The 23,917-nt window shown below is 38.1% G+C and overlaps 1 protein-coding gene across 2 annotated transcripts; it reads left to right on the top strand.

Annotated features, from left to right (window-relative positions):
* The first annotated feature begins 647 nt into the window (after positions 1-647).
* Positions 648-22,274, top strand: ADIPOQ (adiponectin, C1Q and collagen domain containing). 2 transcript variants are annotated; one of them, XM_070754061.1, is made up of 3 exons: positions 648-725; positions 15,924-16,147; positions 20,971-22,274. In XM_070754061.1, exons 2-3 carry the CDS (start codon positions 15,931-15,933, stop codon positions 21,486-21,488), a joined length of 735 nt encoding a protein of 244 aa, XP_070610162.1. In that variant the 5' UTR covers positions 648-725; positions 15,924-15,930; the 3' UTR covers positions 21,489-22,274. The 2 variants fall into 2 exon arrangements, with proteins under 2 accessions (XP_070610162.1, XP_070610161.1); XM_070754060.1 differs by lacking the exon at positions 648-725 and having other exon boundaries at positions 15,910-16,147.
* Positions 22,275-23,917: the final 1,643 nt, after the last annotated feature.

Genomic DNA, 23,917 nt, shown 5'->3' with positions numbered 1-23,917 from the left:
AATTTGAACGAGAGAGTTATTGCTTCTCACAAGGCAGCATGTTTCAAATGCTTTCAGATAAAGCAGCCAAATATAACTCATTGTATCATTTACATAATATTTCCTCTTCAGCTGAAGGCCAGGAAACTGGTCAGATTACAAATTGTTCCACTATCTGTGTTTGAAGAGTACAAAATATGAGCTAGTATCAAAAGGTAAAGCAAAGGGGAACTTTTATGCAAAAAATACATGAACATAGAAAGAAATGGTTTATTCTCCCTGTAAATTTAATATCCTAAAATATAAAGTAGATATGTACAAGTATGGTATGTTAAGGTGACCAGACGTCCTGCATTCAGCAGGACAGTCATGCATTTTAGCAATTTGTCCCGTGTCCCGAGGGATTTTTAAAAAGTCCCGATTTCACCCCTTTTATCTTTCTTTCTTTCTTTCTTTCTTTCTTTCTTTCTTTCTTTCTTTCTGCTCACTTCCCCCCTTCCTCTTCCATTGTTGCTCGCTCCTCACCCCTGGCTTGAGACCTTCCTGTGGCCACAGCTGTGGGGCTGAGCCACCCAGGCAGGAGGGCTCGCTGGCCATGACAGCAAAGGTGGGGGAAGGAAAGGGAAGCGCAGCTGAGGCTGCTCTGACAGCCCATCCGCTATGCTTGGGGGCAGGCGGAGGGACGGAGCAGCGTTTGTGCCAGGTGGGAAAACCCGTCTGCTCACCAGCTCGCCCAGCGAATAAAGGTGGGTCCATCTCAGCCTGGCATTTTTCCTTGCCTTCTTTCCGGTGCTGTGGGTGGAGAGACTGAGCGCTCTCTCTCATTGATTGGGGGAGAGAGAGAGCAAGGGACAGAGAGCAAGAGAGAGAGAGAGAAAGAAAGAGAAAGAGTGAGAAAGCGAGCAAGAGAGAGCAAGAGGGAGAGAGAAAGAGAGAAAGAAAGCAAGAGGGAGAGAAAGAGCAAAAGACAGAGAGAAAGAGAGTGTGTGAAAGAGAGAGGGGGAGAGATAGCGAGCAAAAGAGAGAAAGCAAGAGAGGGAGTGAACAAGAGAGAGAGCAAGAGAGAGGGGGAGAGAGAAAGAGAGCAAGAGACTGAGAAAAAGAGAGCAAGAGAGAGAGAAAGAAAGCAAGAGAAAGAGACAGACAGAGAAAGAGAATGAGAAAAAAGCGAGAGAGAGAGCAAGAGGGGGGAGAGAGCAAGAGAGAGAAAGCAAGCAAGAGAGAGAGAGCAAGTGACAGAGAGAACAAGAGACAGAGAATGAGAGAGAGTAAGAGAGAGAGGAGAGAGAGCAAGGGGGGAGAGCAAGAGAGAGAAAGAGAGAGAAAGAAAGCAAGAGAGAGAGAGCAAGTGACAGAGAGAGAGAACAAGAGACAGAGAATGAGAGAGAGAGCAAGAGAGAGGAGAGAGAGCAAGAGGGGGGAAATAGCAAGAGAGAGAGAAAACTTTTTGGGGTTATTTTTTATGGCTAAACTTTTTTTAAACTCCCCCCCCCCACTCAATGGTGTCCCTCTTTTCCAATCTTAAAATCTGATCACTTTAGGTATGTCCCATTGATAATCTATGCCTCCAGTATCTATTTGATTTTTCCAAACAATTAAAATTGAATAATAATCTGGATTTTTCATTAGAATGATCATTTCTGTAGGGTTTTTTTATAGGCTGGTATAATGTATTATATTCCATCTTCCTTTTTGCCTTAATCCAACTGTAGAAACAAAAGTCAAACCAAATGAAAAATATATAAATTTATTTTGCAAATTTGACCCTGCCTTATTCCAGTGACATTATTTATTTCACATCACACTTTTGTGACTCTTGCTGCAATAAAAATAAAAATAAAAATTACAAGTTACCCTCTCTATAGCAAATAAAAAATATGCCACATTAGATTTTAATGGAATGCTTAATTCTTGAATTTTCCCTATGATGTTGCATATTATACCAAAATCTTATTTTAAGAAATGTTATCACGAAAGCCACAAACTGGCACATTTCTTTACAACTTTTAAATAGCCTGTGATTAAAATATTCTGAAATTAAGAATAACAATGGAAGAGCGATTGAAAAACACCCAGCATTGGACTAGCAGACTTGGTAACAAATATAAAGGGCAGCATCTTAATTGACAGTTCCACGTGCCTCTTTTTGAGAAGTGATCCAAAGATTGCTATTCTCTCCACTGCATTTCTGATGTGCCTGCAAACTGCAGAAGACCTCACCTAAACAAGTGGTAAGAAAGACGCATTTTAGGATAGATTATTGCACTAGCCTAAACTTTTATCCAGAAATTATGCTTGTCCTCTATGCTCTAATATTTTCATCTATTATTAGTTTAAATATTATTATTGACTAAATTGCTTAGTTGGCTGCATTTGTCCACAGGTTCTAAACTGGCTGAATTAATCACAGATTGAGCATTTAATACATTATAATTTTAATGTTGTAGAGTGTAGCAAATTGGGAATCTTGTTGAGTTTTATTGATTACAATTTAAAACCTTTAGTATTTTCTGGCCAATAGCAGTGACATTAGCTGCACAGCACAATCTTATCAACTGGAGCATAAACTCCAATGTCTTCAAAGCAACTAGCTACAGAACTGCAATTTGAATCAATCAGTTTAACTAAAGGTTTTATTTCATGATGCAGTAAGGGATTTGCTCTTCTTGATAAATTGTTAAAGAAAACCTTTGTTCTGGGTGCCAATTTTGGAAATTCCCAATGTATTTTTTTGTTTCAATGTAGATTGTGGCATTCACATACTTTCCTTTGGGGTTTTATTTTCCTGCAATCATATTGCCTGATCTGCAGACCTCTGCCACAGTAAATTCCTTCATAACTTTTAGCAAAAGAACTGCAGGATATCTGTATGTTCCTGAGGATTGGTAACATCGTGATTGAGGTCAAGGATAACATTTCCACACCTCTATATCTTTGTAATATGGGTATGCCATGAAAAGAAAAAGGCATATCTTTTCTTGGCTGAAAGCTGTTGATTTGTTTATTAACCACCCAAATAATAATAATAATAATAATAATAATAATAATAATAATAATAAAAAAAAAATTATTAGATTTGTATCGGGGCGGCTCACAACAAATGGGGATGCTGATTCAGTTTTGATAGATATTAATAGCTTGGAAAAAGGGGTGAGATGCATGCCTGATCCAATTTGTTATGTACTGACATACATAGTACAATTTGCATGGCTGCTGCTGATTGGCTAATCAAACGGTAGAAGAAAGGAATTACAGCACTGTTAGTAGCCAGCAGGCTACAGCGAAGCCCTTAAAAGTGGCTTCCCTGCAGCCTGCTGGCAGTCTGTATTCATTCTAGCTAATTATTATTATTATTATTATTATTATTATTATTTATTAGACTTGTATGCTGCCCTTCTCTGAAGACTTATAGCTGAACATTCTAAATATCTAATCTCTATATTATTAGATTCAAATATTATTTTAGGCTTATGCTTAAAAAATCTGGAAAAGTAAATTGGGAATGCTAATTTACAAATCTAAATGTTGTTTTCTTAATGGAATGTATGATGTTTTCCAGCGGTGGGCTATGAGCCGGAATGCTAAATTGTGCTCGCTGCAGCGGCTCATAAGTGCTTGCGGAGCCAGCGCAATTTTGCTTCTGCACCTGTGGAAATTGCGCACAGAGCCACAGGTGCGCCCGTGACTCTGCACGATTTTTCTACCTCCAGAGGTGCAGAAGCAAAATCGTGCTGTCCCTGCAAGCACTTACGAGCCATGGTGGCGAGCACAATTTAAGGTTCTGGCTTGTAGCCCACCGCTGATGTTTCCCTAAAAAATATACTACAGTATGTAATTATTATCATACAGCAGCTTATCATGATCAACTTAATATAAATTGCTCAAAATTGGAGAGGGGCAGGGTCAATGGCTGTGGCAACACGGAGCTGCCCTCGGTCTCTAGAGGGTAGCTCCAAATCCCTACCGTCCGGGGGTCCCGGTTCTAATGAACCGGACCTGATCCTCCCTGGAGGGGAGGTGATGTAGGGGACACTATTGGAGGCCTGATAGGGGGTCGGCAAACCCCCTCCAGGCGAACCGACCTGGTCTCGCACCAGCGGTGGTGCAAGGCCGGCCAGGCAGCCATGTCTGTGCCGGCATCAGCCACGGGAGACAACGCAATGCAGGTGATTGAAGAAGACTGGTAACATCTGGAAAGGGAATAAAAAGCAAGCATTGGCATGGTGAAGAAACTTTAAGTGGTGTGCTGGTGAGGTTGGAGTGCTAAGGAAGCTAATTGGATCTGTTCGAGAATCGGTTACGATCATGATTACAGAAGACATGGACATTTTACATTTAATTTAATTTTTACAGTATCATTTTTAGAAGAAAGGAATCTGTTAGAATCATGGTTATATCTGTTAGAATCATGGACATATTACTTGATAAGAGGCATTATATTCTTAAATGTTTAACTATACTATTAAAATTATTGAATTTATTAACAGACATATATGGGAAAAAAACTCTGGATATGTAATTTACTTGATAATAATATGGATTTGATAGTATTAACATCAGGAGGGAAATAGTGTTTTGAAAGGATTATATGTTTTATATATATATATATTTTTAATTAGGATAAGATGGTGATTTTATGAAATTCGTTATGCACAGCCTAAAAAAGGGGGGGGGGGTATTAAAAGTTTGCAAAAATTGAAAATGTTTCATGGAGAAAAATTTAATATTTGGGAAATTTTTAAATTAAATCTAGAATGTAGGATTTATCAGAATCACATGTGTATATGGAAATATATGGATTTGATGGCAAGAATATAAGAAACAAGTATTGAAAATGGAATTAATAATGAAATAATGGAATGAATTTACTTAGATAAGAAATGAACTGATCTTTGGTTTAAGCTATCTTCTAATGAAAATATGTTATTTACTTTATTGATTTAAAACTATCCAAAATATGGATCGAAGAAGGGGAAGTTTTTCCTATTACCTATTGGGATCAATTTAAATAGAATAGGGCATGAGAATTCCGCTGGGCTTGCAGCGATAAAGTTAGAGTAGGGCATAAAAATTTTAGCTGGAAATACAGCGCTATACTTATAATTAGATCCCGGTTGGATATTGGAGGGCTTTCTTCCTTCCCTTTAAATTTTTTTTTTTATGAACAATGATGGAGAAATTACCTTAGATATTTAAATTTCAGACGATATGGATCACAAATTTGGAAGAGCATATTATTAATTTTTGAAAGGTTATAAGTGAACACAAGAACAAGGGGACACAATCTGAAGTTAGTTGGGGGAAAGATCAAAGGCAACATGAGAAAGTATTATTTTACTGAAAGAGTAGTAGATCCTTGGAACAAACTTCCAGCAGACGTGGTTGGTAAATCCACAGTAACCGAATTTAAACATGCCTGGGATAAACATATATCCATTGTAAGATAAAATACAGGAAATAGTAAAAGTGCAGACTAGATGGACCATGGGGTCTTTTTCTGCCGTCAGTCAGTCTTCTATAAGTTGGGTCAGGATTAGGGAAGGGGAATTTTCTTTTTTATTCAGTGGGACCAGCAACTTAGATCAGGGCATGATGATTCCACTGGGTTTGCAGCGATAAAACTAGACTAGGGCATGATGATTCAGCTGGGTATGCAGCTTTATATATAAAAGTTGACCGCAGTGGGCTATCAAGGAAATTTCTTTCTTTTCTTTTCTTTGTTCAGGTTGGAGGATTCTGTTGGGTATGTTCTTTTTTATAAAGCAATTTTAAAACTTTGCAAATTTTGGAAAATGCTATAAGGAGATAGGTGGAGAAGTTAATGAGAAGAAGAAAGTTCTTCTTTGCTCTTTCCTCCTCTTCTTTCTTTTTTGTTTTGTTTTGCGGTTTTCTTTTTTCTTTTTTTTCTAGCTTTCTTTTTTTTATCCTGCTGCTTCTTTACATCTATATTTATCTTATCTATTTAGTGTAATTTTCAATTCTCTGTCTTACTTTTTTATTTCTTAATTTCTTTAGAGACTTAACTTCATTTTATTTTTTATAGATTTAATTTTATTTTGATTATATCCTTTTCATTTTTTATTTTTTATATAAAGCAATTAGTAATTAGGTTGGTAATTGGATTAATTAGGCAATATTTGGTGATATTATTGGGTTTATTTTTTCCCCTTTGGCTACGCTACTGTAAGAATTTTTCAAATTTTTTTTTAAGGGTGTTTTATTAATAGGCATAAAGGGTATTGATTATATATGAAAATTGATATGGAAGCGATTAGGAGAGATTTGAAACATTTCAGCCTATTCAATGTGAGATATTAGAATTTGGAACGGCTTAAATGGGGTCTTAACTAATAGTATATTTCTATAGCATTAAAAAATTGGGCAGCTGTTTTTATTCAGATGTCAAAAGTGAAGGTGGTAGCATTGTATTCTATAACTTCCTGAAATTGATTTATTGTAAAACAATGTGATGTTGTTGTTATAATTTTTATTGTACTGTGATTGGAGAGGGAAAAAAATAAAAAATTCTTTGCCTGATATAAATTGCTCAAAATAAATGCCAAAGAACAATTAAGTCTTGCTCTGCATATGCCTTGTGTGGTCTGTATCTACTTTATACCATATTTACTTAGAAGTGGAATGCTTTTATAAAAATGTATTTATTAACTCACTCGTGTGCATGCCATAGTAAGTAAAGTCCTAATTTACTTTTTGAATTTTATTTCTGAAGTTAGATTATAAAAAATAATGCTACAATCCAGCCATAAGCAGCATGGTAGCCTACTGGTGAAGATGCTTGCCTCCCGCTCAGAAGGTTGAGAGTTCGATTCTAGGTAGCTGCAGATGTTTCTCTCCTAAGGCACAAAGAAAAGAAAAATCTGTTGCAAATTCACATAGGCATCAGCAAGGCATGTGACCAGGAAATGCTTACTTCCATCTAGTCCCCCTGACTGTACCCCTAATTAAGGGATTACGGGGTCGTAAAAAAGGGTGTTAGCATTATAATCCAGCCCTATAGAAATCCTGACAAGATAGAGACAAATCAGAAATTCAGGCAGCTTGGGAAAGATGGTACAAATGGTTCGAAGAAAATAAATACTTTAAAAAAAACTAAAAAAGGAACTATCCAAAACAGACTCCTCGCCTTCTAATACGAAATGAAAATGAACTACAGCCTCAATTAACAAAAGAGAAACAAGAGATAAATACATAAGTCATAGATCATTAGTGAAACAATGAATAGAAAATCAAAGATCTACCTGTAATTAAATTAAAGATTTTGCCGAAACATAAAAAATAGAATAGTACAAATTAAAAATAGAACAAGGAACATGATGTACTCTGTACGGAAACCTTACCACCATGTCTTAAGTTACAAAAGTCAACAGTTATGAAAGCCAAGTACAGTTGACAGTTATGTCCTTCATGTAAAGGATTATCACAGAGATTTAGAGAAAGAGAAATACCTACAAAGAGGCACAAATAAGCCAATATGAGAAAAAATATAGCATGAATTACAATTATGTACTGTATATAATTAAAAGGCTATGAATGTTATTGTAGATTATTTGCTCTTTCTCTCTTGATTTTATTTTTTTCCTTTGTAATGTGTTACATTTTTTATATGTTTTTGTCTTTTGTCTTTTTTAAAAAAGGGTATATTTGATAAAGATTATTTAAAAAAACAAACAAACAAATCCTGACAAACATCCCCAGATTTAAGAACAATGATTGTAGCCTGGCTTTATCAATGTCACTTTTTTGAATGAATTGCGTTCTGATATATTCAGTCAGGCATCTTAAGGATTTAATGTATCTTTGACCATAATTTAGTAATATTCCACAGCATGATTCAAAATCTCATTTCCATACATTGTTTTTAAGCAAAAGAATATTGGAAAGATAGATGCTGTAAAATATGCCAGGCTTAAAATACCCCCTTTTTTGTTTGCTATTTGTTTGTTATTAACTCTTTTAGGAATTAAAGGTGTGCACCCCGGGTTTCTTCTTCTAATTTCCTCCCAAACCACATCACTGTAAGGAAGGATATTAGCAGATGGCTAAAGTTAGTTGATGCTATTGATTGTGGATTAAGACCTAGGTCTCCCAGATAGTAGTCTAGTGCCCTGCCTATTATCCCACACTGGATTTTAGGCTGTTCCTGATCCACTGATCCACTAATCATCATGCCATTTATACAATCTCTGCGGATTGATACAGTGATTGCTACAGAACACCTTAAAACGAATCCCAAAGGTTGGTAGTAGAAAAGTAATGGTACTTTATCCAATTTAGCAACAGAAATATGTGCTAACTATACAATAGTCACCTTGAGGTTCGACTATTGTAACGCTCTTTACATGGGGCTACCTTTGAAAAGTGTTCAGAAACTTCAGATCGTGCAGAATGCAGCTGCGAGAGCAATCATGGGCTTCCCAAGGTATGCCCATGTTACACCACCACTCCGCAGTCTGCATTGGTGGCCGATCAATTTCCGGTCACAATTCAAAGTGTTGGTTATGACGTATAAAGCCCTTCATGGCATTGGACCAGGATATCTCTGGGACCGCCTTCTGCCGCACGAATCCCAGTGACCGGTTAGGTCCCACAGGATTGGCCTTCTCTGGGTCCCGTCGACTAAACAATGTCGTTTGGCGGGACCCAGGAGAAGAGCCTTCTCTGTGGCGGCCCCGACCCTCTGGAACCAGATATCAGAGTTGCCCCCACTCTCCTTGCCTTTCACAAGCTCCTTAAAACCCACCTCTGTCTTCAGGCATGGGGGAATTGAAATTTTCCCTTCCCCCTAGGCTTATAGAATTTATACATGGTGTGCTTGTATGTATGATTGGTTCTTTAAATTGGGGTTTTTAAGATTATTTTTAATATTAGATTTGTTTATATTGTCTTTTTATATTGTTGTGAGTCTTTGGAGAGGGGCGGCATACAAATCTAATAAGTACAAATACAAATACAAATAGAGCTATACTTCAAATAAGGATGCACATTTAAATTGGGCCAAAATTGTACAGCTGGGTTTATCAGAAAGTCGGCTTCAGGACATCCCTGTTGTAGTGTATATAATATAATGATGAAAACAGTAAAGCCGAACAAGTATGCTATGCTGGGATATGTCTTGCATGATCTGCCAAACATTTGCAGATCATGCAGGACATATACGTGCTCTTTGGATACAGTAACAGAGTTGGAAGGGACCTTGGAGGCCATCTAGTCCAAGCCCCTGCCCGCACAGGAGACCTGCACTAGGGATTCAAACTGCTGACCTTTCTGATCGGCAAGCTCAGTGTCTTGGCCACTGAGCCACCTAGTCAGACTTAATGTAACTGGAATTTAGAGGTCGTTGCACTGTTTCATGTGCATCAATGAAAAATAGTCAACTTTGAAAAACACTTCAGAAAGCACATAAACTTATCTCTGAAGTATTTTTATTTATTCATTTATTTTGTCCAATACATAATACACATTGAAGAGAAAGATATGTAATAATATAAGTAAACAAAAGAATAGAAGAAAAGATATAAAAGTATAGGTGAACATATTTGAAAGGAAGAAAAGATAAATGAGATAAGGAGAGACAATTGGACAGGGGACGGAAGGCACACTGGTGCACTTATGCACGCCCCTTACTGACCTCTAAGGAACCTGGAGAGGTCAATCGTGGATAGTCTAAGGGAAAAATGTTGGGGGTTAGGGGTTGACACTACTGAGTCCGGTAATGAGTTCCACGCTTCGACAACTCGGTTGCTGAAGTCATATTTTTTACAGTCAAGTTTGGAGCTGTTAAAATTAAGTTTGAATCTGTTGCGTGCTCTTGTGTTGTTGCGATTGAAGCTGAAGTAGTCATTGACCGGTAGAACGTTGCAGCATATGATCTTGTGGGCAATACTTAGATTGTGTTTTAGGCGACATAGTTCTAAGCTTTCTAGACCTAGGATTGATAGTCTGCTTTCGTAGGGCATTCTGTTTCGAGTGGAGGACAACATTAGTAGCCCATCGCTCTTTAAGTGCAGGTCAATCTGCCACGACTCCAGACATGAGCTGAATGTTTTCTTTTCCTGTTTTGGTACTGCCATCAAACTGCCCATTGGTTTCATGTGAATTTAATACACAATTTACCGAGATTCTGTAGGAAGCACGTCTTTCCCAAACCTCAGGTAGGAGTGATGCTTCTGAAGACGAAGAAGGGATGAGTTCAAATGGAAGCCATAGTAAAACCTGCAATCTCTTTTGCTGGAGGCAGCAGCAGTTTTCTTACAACCTTTTGATCAGTTTTTTTTACATTTTACAGACTAGGCTAGGGTTTCTCAATTTTGGCAGCTTTAGGAAGTGTGGATTTCAGCTCCCAGAATTATCCAGCCAGTATTCTTCTTAAAGCCCCCAGGCTGAGAAACACGATCACCGACATTTGTTCAAAGACAACAGAGGTTTCCAAGTAAAGGTGCGAAATAAGAATGAGACACCCAAAAAAAAAAGTGCTTTACCTTTTGTACTTTTCCAGATTGTTCTGCACTACATGGTCTCCTCCAAGATATTCTTCATACTTTGTCTTTTGATTTAGTCAAAAAGTGTATGCTTTTTGACTTTTTTCCATACTATGAAACAGGTTTGAAGAAATTACTATGGATGGTAAGGTGGGGTTATTAGTTTTAATTATGAGGTGGCTGAAGAATATTAGTGGGTATTGTTTACAGTCCAAGGGTCTGCAGTTTCCTTGGCTGCCTATATTTTAAATGCGGCTCAATGCTAAACAAGGATTTTTTTTCATGACTTCCCCCAGATTACAGAAAGTGGGTAACCTTAGAGGCTATAAAACAAACTGGCTACTGCTGGCTACCAATCAAACTGGAAAATATTTATTTATTTATTACATTTGTATGCCGCCCCTCTCCGTAGTTTGATCTAAGTTTAATTTAATTTCAGCACTGTTTTCTTTTTAAATTAGGACGGTGAAAACTATTAAAAGAAATACAATGTTCCCTCGATTTTCGCGGGGGATGCGTTCCGAGACCACCCGCGAAAGTCGAATTTCCGCAAAGTAGAGATGCGGAAGTAAATACACCATTTTTGGCTATGGACAGTATCACAAGCCTTCCCTTAACACTTTAAACCCCTAAATTACCATTTCCCATTCCCTTAACAACCATTTACTCACCATTATTACTGGTACTCACCATTGAATAAGACACTTAGTGATCCTGATATTTATAAACATAATTATTTATTAACAATAATTTTTTTTGTTATTTATTTGGAAAAATTATTAGTTTGGCGATGATGTATGATGTCATCGGGTGGGAAAAACTGTGGTATAGAAAAAAACCCTGCGAAGTATTTTTTAATTAATATTTTTTGAAAAACCATGGTATAGGCTATTCGCGAAGTTTGAACCCGTGAAAATCGAGGGAACACTCTACTGCATACCGCATGGCAACCCGTATGAAGCCTCTCTCCTAGAATAATTTCAGCCATGTTGTTTGCTAGGACTGTGCAACTGCTTCAGAAGCAGTTCCCTGTTGTCTCACCTGTATGCATGCTAAACAGTTAAGAAAATTGGGCAAAACTGTCTCATATGCTTATACTGCTAAGGATCAACCACAGTGCCGTTTTGACACTAACATAATGGTTGCTGCATCCAGTACTTAAATCAAGATGGGAAAGTGAAATAGATTCCTTTGAGGTCACAAATAAATAACAAATGTGATATGATCACATGGAGAAGTTCCAGGAAAGTAGATGCATATGTGGCTGCCAATCACTCCAAGAGAAACTTTATTACTTTGAATATTATTTCAAAAGACAATGGGATTGCAGACCGACAGAACGGAAAAGGTCAACACTGTCTGTCACCCTGTCATAGGATCCCCCTGACATACAAATGCCTTGCTGTTGATTTATTTATTTATTTGTCCAATGCACAATAATACACAATGAGGGTTATAGAGGATATAATCAGGTAGAATGTATCAAAGGTGGAATAGAGGAGAAAATAAAGGAGTGAAATATAACTATGAGAGAATAGCAGGAAAAGATATAGGTATAGAAGAGAAGATATAGGAGAGACAATAGGACAGGGGACAGTAGGCACTCTGGTGCACTTATGTACTCCCCTTACTGACCTCTTAGGAACTTGGTGAGGTCAACCGTGGATAGTCTAAGGGTAAAGTGTTGGAGGTTAGGGGATGATACTACAGAGTCCGGTAGTGAATTCCACGCTTCGACAACTCCATTACTAAAGTCGTATTTTTTATAGTCAAGTTTGGAGCGGTTAATATTAAGATTGAATCTGTTGTGGGCTCTTGTGTTGTTGTGGTTGAAGCTGAAGTAGTCTTTGACAGGCAGGATGTTGCAGCATATGATCTTATGGGCAATACTTAGCTCATGTTTGAGGCGTCTTAGTTCTAAGCTTTCTAGACCCAGGTCTAGTTTCGTAGGGTGTTCTGTTATGGGTAGAGGAGTGAAGAGCTCTTCTAATGAAGTATCTCTGGACATTTTCGAGGGTATTAATGTCAGAAATGTGGTATGGGTTCCAAACAGATGAGCTATATTCTAGGATGGGTCTCGCAAAAGTTTTATAAGCTCTGGTAAATAGTGTGAGACTGCCAGAGCGGAAACTACGTAGGATTAGATTAACAACTCTTAAAGCCTTCTTGGCAATGTTGTTGCAATGGACTTTGGCACTTAAATCTTTAGTTATTTGTACTCCCAGGTCCTTGCTCAAGTGCAGATTATCTGTGATAGTTTGTTGATTCAGTTTGTATTTGAAGTTTTGATTCTTTTTGCTGATAACCTGAAGCTGGGAAAGATGGGGCAGGGGAGGAGGAAATGTTAAGGTTTCTCCATACAGTCTCTTATGGGAAGGAGAAGTTTGTTAAGTGTTAAAGAGTGTGCAGAGTAATCTCTTAGTAGTCAAAGATACACATACACAGAGGAAACGTGGAGGTGGCAGATATCCAGCTGATAGACCAGAGATACAATAATAATTCAGTAATACAATCCAGATACATTCAGTATACAAAACATTATTTACTTTTTAAAATATTAACTTAGTCAAGAACAATCCTAGCCATACACAATCACATCAGTCAATAGCTCTCAATGCATATATAATACTATAAGCCATACTTGTTCAGCTTACAAATACAGTGGTACCTCTACTTAGGAACTTAATTTGTTCTGTGACCAGGTTCTTAAGTTTGTAAGTAGAAGCAATTTTCCCCCTAGGAATCAATGTAAAAGCAAATAATATGTGCTAAACCATTAGAAAAGAAATAAAAGCTCAGAATTTGGTTGGGAGGTAGAGGAGGAAGAAGAGGAGGAGGAGAGTCGCTGCCCAGAGCGAAGGGAGCATTTCTTTTCTCTGGGCGTTGGCAGAGGTTTATTCCCTCTCCAAGTGCCCATAGAAAGGAAAATGCTCTGTTCGTTCTGGACTGCCAAAGTGTCCTTAAGTGCCACCGAAAGGCTCCTCTGGCAGCCCAGAAAAGCCCGAGATGTCCGGGATAAAAGGGGGAATGGCAGGAAACTGGCCTTCGTGCCGCTCTCAAATTTCCTGGGAATTTTTCCGGGCTTGGGTTCTTAAGTAGAAAATGGTTCTTAAGAAGAGGCAAAAAAATATTGAACACTCATCTAGAAAAGTTCTTAAGTAGAGGCGTTCTTAAGTAGAGATACCATTGTACATTAAATCATCATTGGAACACATAGTTCTTACAACATAGTCACAAAGACAAACTAGCAGAAAAATGATCACAGAGAGAGAGAGAGAGTCATGTTTCTGGCTCTCTCTTTTGGCAATCTGTAACACCAGCTCTTAAAGCAATAGTGTTGTATTACCTGTAAGCATACAGGTGGTTTATTTTATATATTGCCAAACCCAACTAGTTATGTACATATTACTAACAATGTTTAAATAGGGTAAGAAGCTGGCAGGAAACCAGCAGTGCTGGAGTTAAATTTTATGTTGAGAAAGTGACATATTAATATTACATTAATATTACAGACATATTAATAGAATTCTGGACAATTAGGTATCCGTGGAAATGCTGTTTCATAGAAGGAGGTCAATGATTGGGAAACCACATTCTCTAAGTGAAGAGATGGCCCTCTACCTGATCCTACTGGACAGGCAACTATTATTAAAAATGAGGGGTTCCACACATATCCAGGTCTTGAAATTATTAAGAGTTTTGAAAGTGAGGCTGTCGATATGAACTACACATGGAAGCCAATTGGCAATAATCCCAATTGTTGGAGCAGTGATATTATAAGGCCATCGGGTTGTGTGTGCAGTTGCATCCCGGATTAGCTTTATCCCCCAAGTGTTCTTTAAGGGCAGTGTCATGTAGCACACACATTGCAATTGTCCAGTTGACAGGTAAATAAGATATGACTTTGACTATGGATAGAGCCTCCTATTCTGTCTTCCTGAACCATACATTGGTGTGACTGTATGTAAAATGGAATTCTGCAAAGGCCCTTTTGGATATGGTTTGTTCATAGAGTGGGAACTATGAGTGAAAGCTCACTTCCAAGATAAAAGCCAGAATTGGGGTGGGGTGGGACGTGATCTTATCTAGAACTAAAGGAGCCAGAATTGTGGGGGTGAAATGTGACCTTATCTAGAACTAAAGCAGAATCAGAGGGCTTTCAAACCCAAAGCCATTCCCATCTTGCTGGGATTAAACCTGATACAGTGCCTCTTTATCCAGATTCTAGTATCTTGACATTGGACCAAAGGTGGGTGGCTGCCAGTTTGGACAGGTTCTTTAGAACTGGTAGTGGAAATTTATTGCCACTCGCCGAACCAGCAGCAATGACCAATGGTCCAAGTTCTCAGATCGATCCTCTGGTCACCGTTGCTTGCAGAAATATCATCTGTGCATGTGCAAAACCTTCTGTATATGCCCAAAGGGACATTTTGGGGTATTTTGCACGATGCAATGGGGGCGTGTATGCTTGATTTGCTTATGTGCATGTGCAAAACACACACTTCCATCGCAATCAGAACCAGTAGTGAAGTTAAGTAAAACCCACCCCTGCACTGGACCATCACTTGGACAGAATCATCTGTTTTACCCTGGTTGTAGCAAAATATTTTTTCTGTTATCTATTAGCTTTAGAGGAAAATTCACATTTTATTATCTGTTTCATATTCATTGATATCTATCTATCTATCTATCTATCTATCTATCTATCTATCTATCTATCTATCTATCTATCTACCTATCATCTACCTATCATCTATCCATCTATCCATCTGTCCATCTGTCCATCTGTCCATCTGTCCATCTATCCATCTATCCATCTATCCATCTATCTATCATCCACCCACCCACCCACCCACCCACCCACCCACCCACCCACCCACCCACCCACCCACCCATCTATCTATCTATCTATCTATCTATCTATCTATCTTATCTATTCGATTTTTATGCCGCCCTTCTCCTTAGACTCAGGGTGGCTTACAACATGTTAGCAATAGCACTTTTTAACACACCCAGCATATTTCCCCCAAAATCCAGGTCCTATATAAATATGCAAATAAGTCCCAGGGAGAGACTGTGGTAAGTATAAATTGGCATGCACAAGCACAAGCTCTCAAATTTAAGCCATGTTCAATCAAGGCAGGAACATCTTCTTGAAATTTTGAAGAATACGAATAAATCCCTTTTCCCCATATTGGATCAGACTGAGAAACGGCCTAAACCGAGACAAAGAAACTTCAAATGTCATTTCCTAAGGTCTTCAGGTACAGTATTGCTATTTTCAACCCCAGCAGCTTCAGTCATCATGACTATTGCTGAAAAATACTGAAAGTTCAATAATTTTTTGAGGGCCACAACTTCTTTCCCTTGCTCTTGCAGAAATGTATCTTCTTCCTAAAAATAAAACATAAAAGTCTAATAGTATTATACTATATTTTCCCCCAGGTTAAACATGAAGCAAGGATCAAGCCTTCTTTTTTGTTCTATGGTGGTGCTAGTGATGCTTAGCTGTAACCATGAAGCTGCCACAGAAGAAAGCTCTCCACAGCCTCAAGAATCTTGTACAAATTGGATGGCTGGAGCACCAGGTCACCCAGGTCATAATGGAGTACCAGGGAGAGATGGACGGGATGGAAGAGATAGCCAAAAGGGAGAAAGAGGAGAGCTAGGTGAGAGGTTTAATATTTAGCTTATTTCTGTGAGAACGGTATGTTTAATATACAGTATTCTCTAATGTAGTGTCCTCCAGGTGTTTTTGGAACACATTTCCTGTGCTAGCTAAGGATTATGGGAAGTGTCATGTAATATGGAACAGTGCAGTCAGGCGGTAGGGAAAGCAAGTAGGATGCTTGGCTGCATAGCTAGAGGTATAACAAGCAGGAAGAGGGAGATTATGATCCCACTATATAGAATGCTGGTGAGACCACATTTGGAATACTGTGTTCAGTTCTGGAGACCTCACCTACAAAAAGATATTGACAAAATTGAATGGGTCCAAAGACGGGCTACAAGAATGGTGGAAGGTCTTAAGCATAAAACATATCAGGAAAGACTTAATGAACTCAATCTGTATAGTCTGGAGGACAGAAGGAAAAGGGGGGACATGATCGAAACATTTAAATATATTAAAGGATTAAATAAGGTCCAGGAGAGAAGTGTTTTTAATAGGAAAGTGAACACAAGGACAAGGGGACACAATCTGAAGTTAGTTGGGGGAAAGATCAAAAGCAACATGAGAAAATATTATTTTACTGAAAGAGTAGTAGATCCTTGGAACAAACTTCCAGCAGACGTGGTAGATAAATCCACAGTAACTGAATTTAAACATGCCTGGGATAAACATATATCCATCCTAAGATAAAATACAGAAAATAGTATAAGGGCAGACTAGATGGACCATGAGGTCTTTTTCTGCCGTCAGACTTCTATGTTTCTATATATGTGGGTGACACCAACTGAGTAAGGCTGCTTTAATTCATTTAGATTAGATTCACTGTTTAATGGGATGGAAATCAGCAGAGGTGGGTTGCTCTTGGTTTCCTCTGGATCTGTAAACAGGTAGTACTGGTGGTGGGTGGGCGCCTCTGCTCATAACTCATAACTCTGTGAATAAAAGGATACATGACAGGTATCAATGATACAAAAGTGTGATTTAGGCAAGGGAAAATCTGTCTCAGGATTATATCATTGTTCTGGCTACTCAGCACACATCATTTCATCACAATGGGTCTCAAAGGTTTTACCAGTATATATATTTAGCCTTGTCCAGGATGAACAGACATCATTCCACCTTAATAATGACACATAGTTCCCCTTGAGTAACATTTAGCCCATCAGAGAGCCAGTTGGCTTTGTATAATTGCTTGTCTCATTCCAACAAGTTCTTGATTTACTGCCGCGAGGGCATTAACAGTAGTGTTCAAGGACTGTGAAATGAGATCTGCAAATTCATTAACTTTAATCATGGTATGCCCCACTCCAGCAGGGGAAATTAAAGATACTCCATAGCCCCAGTATTAAAAAGCACCCCCCCTTTTTTTTGGCCATCTACAGTACCTTCCAACAAGTATAATAATTTAAAATGGCATTAGTGGGCAAAGTATATCAGTGATTGCAGAGATAAATGAATAAGTAAAAGAGGGAAAAGTGGCTTTAAAATAATAATAGTGCAACCAAACCATCCCTAGGTTACATCTTTTTTTTCCAAGTAGGGGGGGAAGTGTCACCTACTCCCATTTGGTGCATTCATTTCCAATCCTGGAACATTCTCCCAATTTGTAAACAGTGACAATTAAACTTTCTTTCTTTCCAATATAAAGTGATTTTACTGTATTTCCCTGATATTTTTCACCTGTTCTTTCCATCTTGGGAGACCTTCTCTCCTTTTTTGTGAGATATCTTGTCCCAAAAAAAGCCTGCTGATTTGACTGTCAGAACAAATAAGGGTTTTATGCGAACACAACTATTAAATATCTGCTACCCGTATGTTGCCATTCATGTCATGGCTGGTTATAATACATACTGGCATTTTTATCCTTCCTCCCTGCCTCGTGATAACTAAAAACAATATTGCGAGAACCGTCATCCTTGTCATTACCATGAAAAGTTTATCATCAGCTAAATAGGATAAAGAGATATGTTTTCTTTTAATACCTTCCTAAAAGCATCTAGCTGATAATAATCTTGTTCTTATGAAGTCTCTATATACTGGCTGGGTAGTTCTGGGAGTTGAAGTCCACCAAGCTTAAAATTGCCAAGGTTGGAGATCCCTTGCTATATACAATGGAAACCCACATGTCCATGTACTAGCGGAGCAAAACAAAGGCAACTATTTTATCTCTTATTTATTGATGCATACTTACATATCCACGAAAGGTAAATATTTGTGAGACCTCAGTGTTCTGCGGAAACCACTGCAATCAAAATAAATGGCAGCCCGAAAAAGATGCTCATTTAGGAGATAGAAGATGGTTAGGGACAAGGCTATCTTGATCGTCTTTCTTATTTATTAAAATCAGGCTTATTGCTTTTCCTGCTACTATCAGCACTTCTGTCTTTGCTAGTTTACTACCTGGTTTTTGATAACATCCTTTCTTTCCTATTGATCCAAATCCACTGTTGCCCTTCAAAGTATTATCTTCTGTCCCATCTACTTCTTTTATGGGCAGATAATAGATTTTCCACAAATAGCTGGGCAATCCATTCCCATTCTGCAATAGAAACACGGCTATTTCTTACATTATATAAAACAGCCTGCCATTCCCCTTGTAAACTGGATCTCTTACACCAACTAACACTTAGATTCCCTTTACAGCTAAACTAGATGTTCTGCCGGGCTCTCTGATAGGAGCCTCCCGAAAATTCAAGGGTACAAATTTCAGACATACACACGTTTGACGTTCTTTATCACAAAATGCAAAATAAACAAAGCACTCTTTTTGTATTGCAAAGAGCACTCTTCCCAAAACAACCGGGTAGTCTGTACAATTTCCCTTAAGCAGTCATTAAGTACTTAGCTAGCAGCTGTGAAGACACTTCACACCCCTTCTTCTTCCAATGAAGTGAGACACACACACACACACACACACACACACACACACACACGCACATTGCTCTGCTTTGGTTTCAAAGGCGTGAAAAAGCAACAAAGTCCAGCAACACAAGATTCCTGATGAACTCCGATCAGATATTCTTCCACAACGGCCAAACCCACATGATGCTATTTATAGCAGTAGCCCTAATTACTGGAGCCCCACCCAACCACAGGTGGCCTCCCTTATTTCCTGTAATATGTTCTTATTTGGTCTCTTCTACGCATAATTCTGCGCTTGCGTGGGTCCAAAATGTCATCATCTGAATCAGCGGAAGATAAGGGAGAGTGACTGCCTGGCCTGTGTGCCAAGCCCTCCTCTGCCGAGTCACTCCCACCTTCTTCTTCGTCCGAGGAAACTAAACTCTGAACTGATTCTGTTGGCAATAACACAGGCCTGTGACATGTTGAATTTCCCCCTGCATCCACCTCCCCATTCCCTGGGGCAGGAGCTGGGCCAGAGCCAACCACAACACTAGATATGAGGACAACCTGTCCATATGTGCCTTAAGGCAGGGATCTCCAACCTTGGTAACTTTAAGACTTGTGGACTTCAACTCTCAGAATTCCTCAGTCATCAAAGCAAAGCTGGCTGAGGAATTCTGAGAGTTGAAATCTACAAGTTTTAAAGTTGCCAAGGTTGGAGACCCCTGCCTTAAGGTATCTAAATGCAAATTCCCAAGGGATTTTTTTTCAACCTTCTAGTACAGTTATGACCACAGTACTAGAGGTACAGAGATCTAGCCTAATTGCTTTGAAGTGCCGCTAATAGCAGTAGTGCATCTCTAGGGCTACCTGCTTCCAATGGTATCTGTTTATTTCGCAACACATTCTAGGAGAGTATTATTGATAGGAATATCAGACTCATAATCTCTCTACTGCCTTCCCTTCCTATGGAACAATATTTCTCGTGTGATTAGAATGGCTTCATATCTTGGGAAGCTGGCAGGGAGTGGGGCAACTGCAATTTCTTATTAATGGGCTCTCATAGCTTCATATTTAATAGCAGTTGAATGTGGGGATCTTATTAAAACTCAAACACCAAGATGTACAACTATAAGAGAGATGAAGCTAGGAGTCATTCTACCTGTTCTTGGTGGAGCACTATCACTAAACCCATAACTCCAGAACATGGGAGAAAGTCCTTGGAATTCATGAATAATAACTTCTGATAAACAATCTCAGGATTTAATTCCAACTGTATTAGTTATAACTGCTGTTATTGCCATTTACGAGGGTCGCCCAAAAAGCAATGCACCACATTTTTTCCCCAACAATTATTTATTGAACACAATGAAACTTACACACAAGAAAGAATGATGTTTCTTCTACACTCCCTATTTTTCCACGTACTTTCTGTCCTGTTGTATGGCCTTCCTCTAGTGAGACACAAGGGTGTGTATGCCCTGTTGGTACCACTCTTTGTTCTGGTCACTAAGCCATTTCTGCGTTGTGTGAATCACCTCTAATGGCCTCACCCTCTGTGCCCAGTGACTAACCGTACTTCTGTTGACTGCAGATTCTCCACAAACTGTACACAAACATTTGTGAATGTTCCCAAAAGTTTGTTTCTCTGCAGTGAGAAATTCAATGAAGACATGCTGCTTGTAACGTACATCACTTATAGATGCTGCTATCTGTTTGAAGAAACACAAAATTTACACACACACTCCTGGCAATTCAAGTAACATACATCTAAAGTTTTGCATCTGTACCATTACTGTAGGCTGAGAAAAAAAATGTGGTGCATTACTTTCTGGGCAATCCTCGTATACGAGGACTTGTTAATTTTGGTGTCTTGTACTTCGGATGGGAATAGCGGGCAGTATAACCTAACCAGATAAGAGTCTTTATTTGAATGAGAATGAACTATCCTAATAAAAAAATCAATTTACTTTATAGGTGCGCCTGGTGAAAAGGGAGATACAGGATCCATTGGTAGTCCTGGTATTCCAGGTCCTACAGGATTCTCAGGATCGAAAGGGGAAAGGGGGGAAAGTGCCACTATCTATCGATCTGCCTTTAGTGTCGGTTTAACATCCAGAGTTTTTTATGTTAATATGCCTATCAAATTTACAAAGGTCTTCTACAATGAACAAAATCACTACGATACAGTTACAGGAAAGTTCCAATGCGTCATTTCTGGAGTGTACTATTTTGCGTATCATCTCAGTGTCTATGCCTCGGACGTGAAAGTTAGCTTATTCAAGAGGGACACAGCAATCATAATCACCTATGACCAGTACCAGAAAAACGACGTGGATCAGGCTTCGGGATCTGTTTTACTCCATTTGGCATCGGGGGATGAAGTCTGGCTACAGTTATATGGCGAAGAAAACAATAGTGTCTATGCTGATAATGTTAACGATTCAACTTTCATGGGGTTTTTACTTTACCCTGATTTGAATTATGAGTTGTAGAATGGGGACGGAGTAAGGAAGAAGGAAGAATAGCCAAACATGATATGGACTCAATTTTTCTTGTAGACTCCTGGTATGTTAGAAACACAAAATAACCTTGAAAGTGGTTCAAATCCGAATGTTTATTGCTTGCATGTTATGATGATTTGTATGTGTAAGTCATCAAATATTTGTATTCCTTCACACCACTTCAATGGTTTTCAGTCCATACATTCAGTTTTGAACTCAGCTGCTGTGGCCTAGAGGTGGAGCTCTTGCCTCACAATCAGGAGGTTGTGAGTTCAATCCTAGGTAGAGGCACATATAGGGTCTCCTGCTTGGGCAGGAGTTTGGACTAGAATGATCTGCAAAATACCTGCCAACTCTGTTAATCTGTTAAATTTTCTGTTATGCAATAACCAGACATAATGAAATCAAGCAATAAGCATATGCATGAGTCAAGTTACACATACAGAGTCAAGTTTTCAGCCTGTACTTATTCAAGATACAGTATATTTATTTATAGTTACACCAACAAAGAATAGACATTGATTGGACTTATACATTGCATTAAGCCTTAATGGAATTAGGTTTTGGATTAGCATGCAATATACATAGAGCCACTACAGTTTGTAAACCATATTTTATAGCTTGGCATGCTGTGTGAATGTAGCTAATTATGATTTATTTAATAAACTATGCTAATATCACGTTGTGTGAAACAAGCCAATGAAATAACGCTTTAGCATCACAGTTTTCAGAATGATTCTTGTTTAGACCTAAATTAAAATTTCAGTTGCATTTAAATTCATATCTCTGTTCCTTTAATGGTTCTTTGGTTTGGTTTCTCCCCCCATTATAAAAGCCTTTATGTTTAGAACACCAGACATTATATTGAATTATGAATAAAAAGTGTTCATTCAAAGTTCTATTTCTTTTGGGTTTTAAATTATATTATTTTGTAAGAAAATGCTACACACAGGGGTTAAGTTATTATTTTATTCAAAAAGTCTGGGTTCTTTGATTAGGGGAGATAGTTATGAATTAACAAGAAAAAATTAATCCCTGCAAGAACCAATATTGTAAATTCTCAAAAATAGCTAAATTCATGTTTTGCTATGATAGAGCAAATACTGCTCTCAAGCAATGTGCTTGAGACTTGAAAATCTGCTTGACCAACCTCCTTACATATAATTCTGAGCTATAAAAACATTCCATATAAATTAAGTTTGTGTTGTAGAGATAATCCCCTTAAATTCATAGCCCATATTTCATGTATACTGACACAAATCCATGTAATAACTCCCTAATTGATGAAGAATAATACATTTTCAACTTATTTTAAGTAGACCTATTCCTGGTGGATTAATATGACTCAGTTTCCTTGAATGTGGCAAAATGTTGTTGTAAATGCAAAACTCAAAATAAGTTGATTGTCCCAATGATACTGCAGGCTACTTCTGCTGCATGCTGACTGCCTGCAATTTGGCATTCAAATCTCACCTGGCTCAAGATTGACTCAGTCTTCCATCCTTCTGAGGTGGGTAAATTGAGGACCCAAATTTTGGGGGAAATATAGTATGCTGACTCTGTAAACTTCTTAGAGAGGGTATATAAGTTTCAGTCCTATTGCTAGTGCTATCCACACTGAGACTGAATAGCCTAAAGGCCAAAATCTGAGTCCTTTGGGAGTGGGTGGCATACAAATCTAATTAATAAATAACACTTAAAACAAATGTCACTGCTAGATTTATTAAGATTAATTTCAGTGTTTAAGAATATTTAACATTCACAAAAAAGAATAATGTTATAAAATATAAAATGGACCTACCATATGTACCAGATATTCTAGCAAAATTAGCCATAAGGCATCAGAAGTGAATTAAAAAATATATAAAGGCATACATAATTGATACGCTTATGCATAATTGATCTGTACTGTATTAATATTGTTAGCATCTTTATGAGATATATTTTTAAAAGGCACAGCACAGAATCTTAATATGTACTAACTAGTACATGTTATTCTTTCAAAGTTTATCCTATTATGAGATCACATTTAGTTCCTTGTAACTCAGTCTGTAATTATCTCTTCTATAACACCTTGGCTCAGTGAAACTATTTCTGGGAAAGTCTCATTGATAAAAAAATATTTGAGTTTTCAAGCTATCCTGCAGTCACTACAAATATTCACAAGAGGGTGCCAAGGTATCAACAACAAAAATAATTTTCCAATAGGTTCTCAAGTGCTTGTTTTTTTAAGACCAGAAGTGAACAGAGATGCCAGAAAATAAATTAGATTTTTTTTTCTAAAATCAAAATACAACTTGCTTTCTTTTATAACTTGATTAGTTTTCATCACTTCTTTTGGGCCAATCTATAGATCTTATTATTGTTTGGAATCCTCAAGTAGGTGGCATGTAAATTGTACTACATAAATGAAATATTAA

This window comes from Erythrolamprus reginae, chromosome 5, assembly GCF_031021105.1.
Source record: "Erythrolamprus reginae isolate rEryReg1 chromosome 5, rEryReg1.hap1, whole genome shotgun sequence".
Classification (NCBI taxonomy): domain Eukaryota; kingdom Metazoa; phylum Chordata; class Lepidosauria; order Squamata; family Dipsadidae; genus Erythrolamprus; species Erythrolamprus reginae.
The sequence above is the reverse complement of the archived record's forward strand: the minus strand, read 5'-3'. Positions and strand labels throughout refer to the sequence as shown.

Bases quoted from the DNA above. Each gene is read 5' to 3' on its own strand.
- ADIPOQ (XM_070754061.1), top strand. From the start codon at position 15,931: ATGAAGCAAGGATCAAGCCTTCTTTTTTGTTCTATGGTGGTGCTAGTG. The intron at 16,148-20,970 runs GTGAGAGGTTTA...TTTACTTTATAG, and splicing joins GGGAGAAAGAGGAGAGCTAG to GTGCGCCTGGTGAAAAGGGA.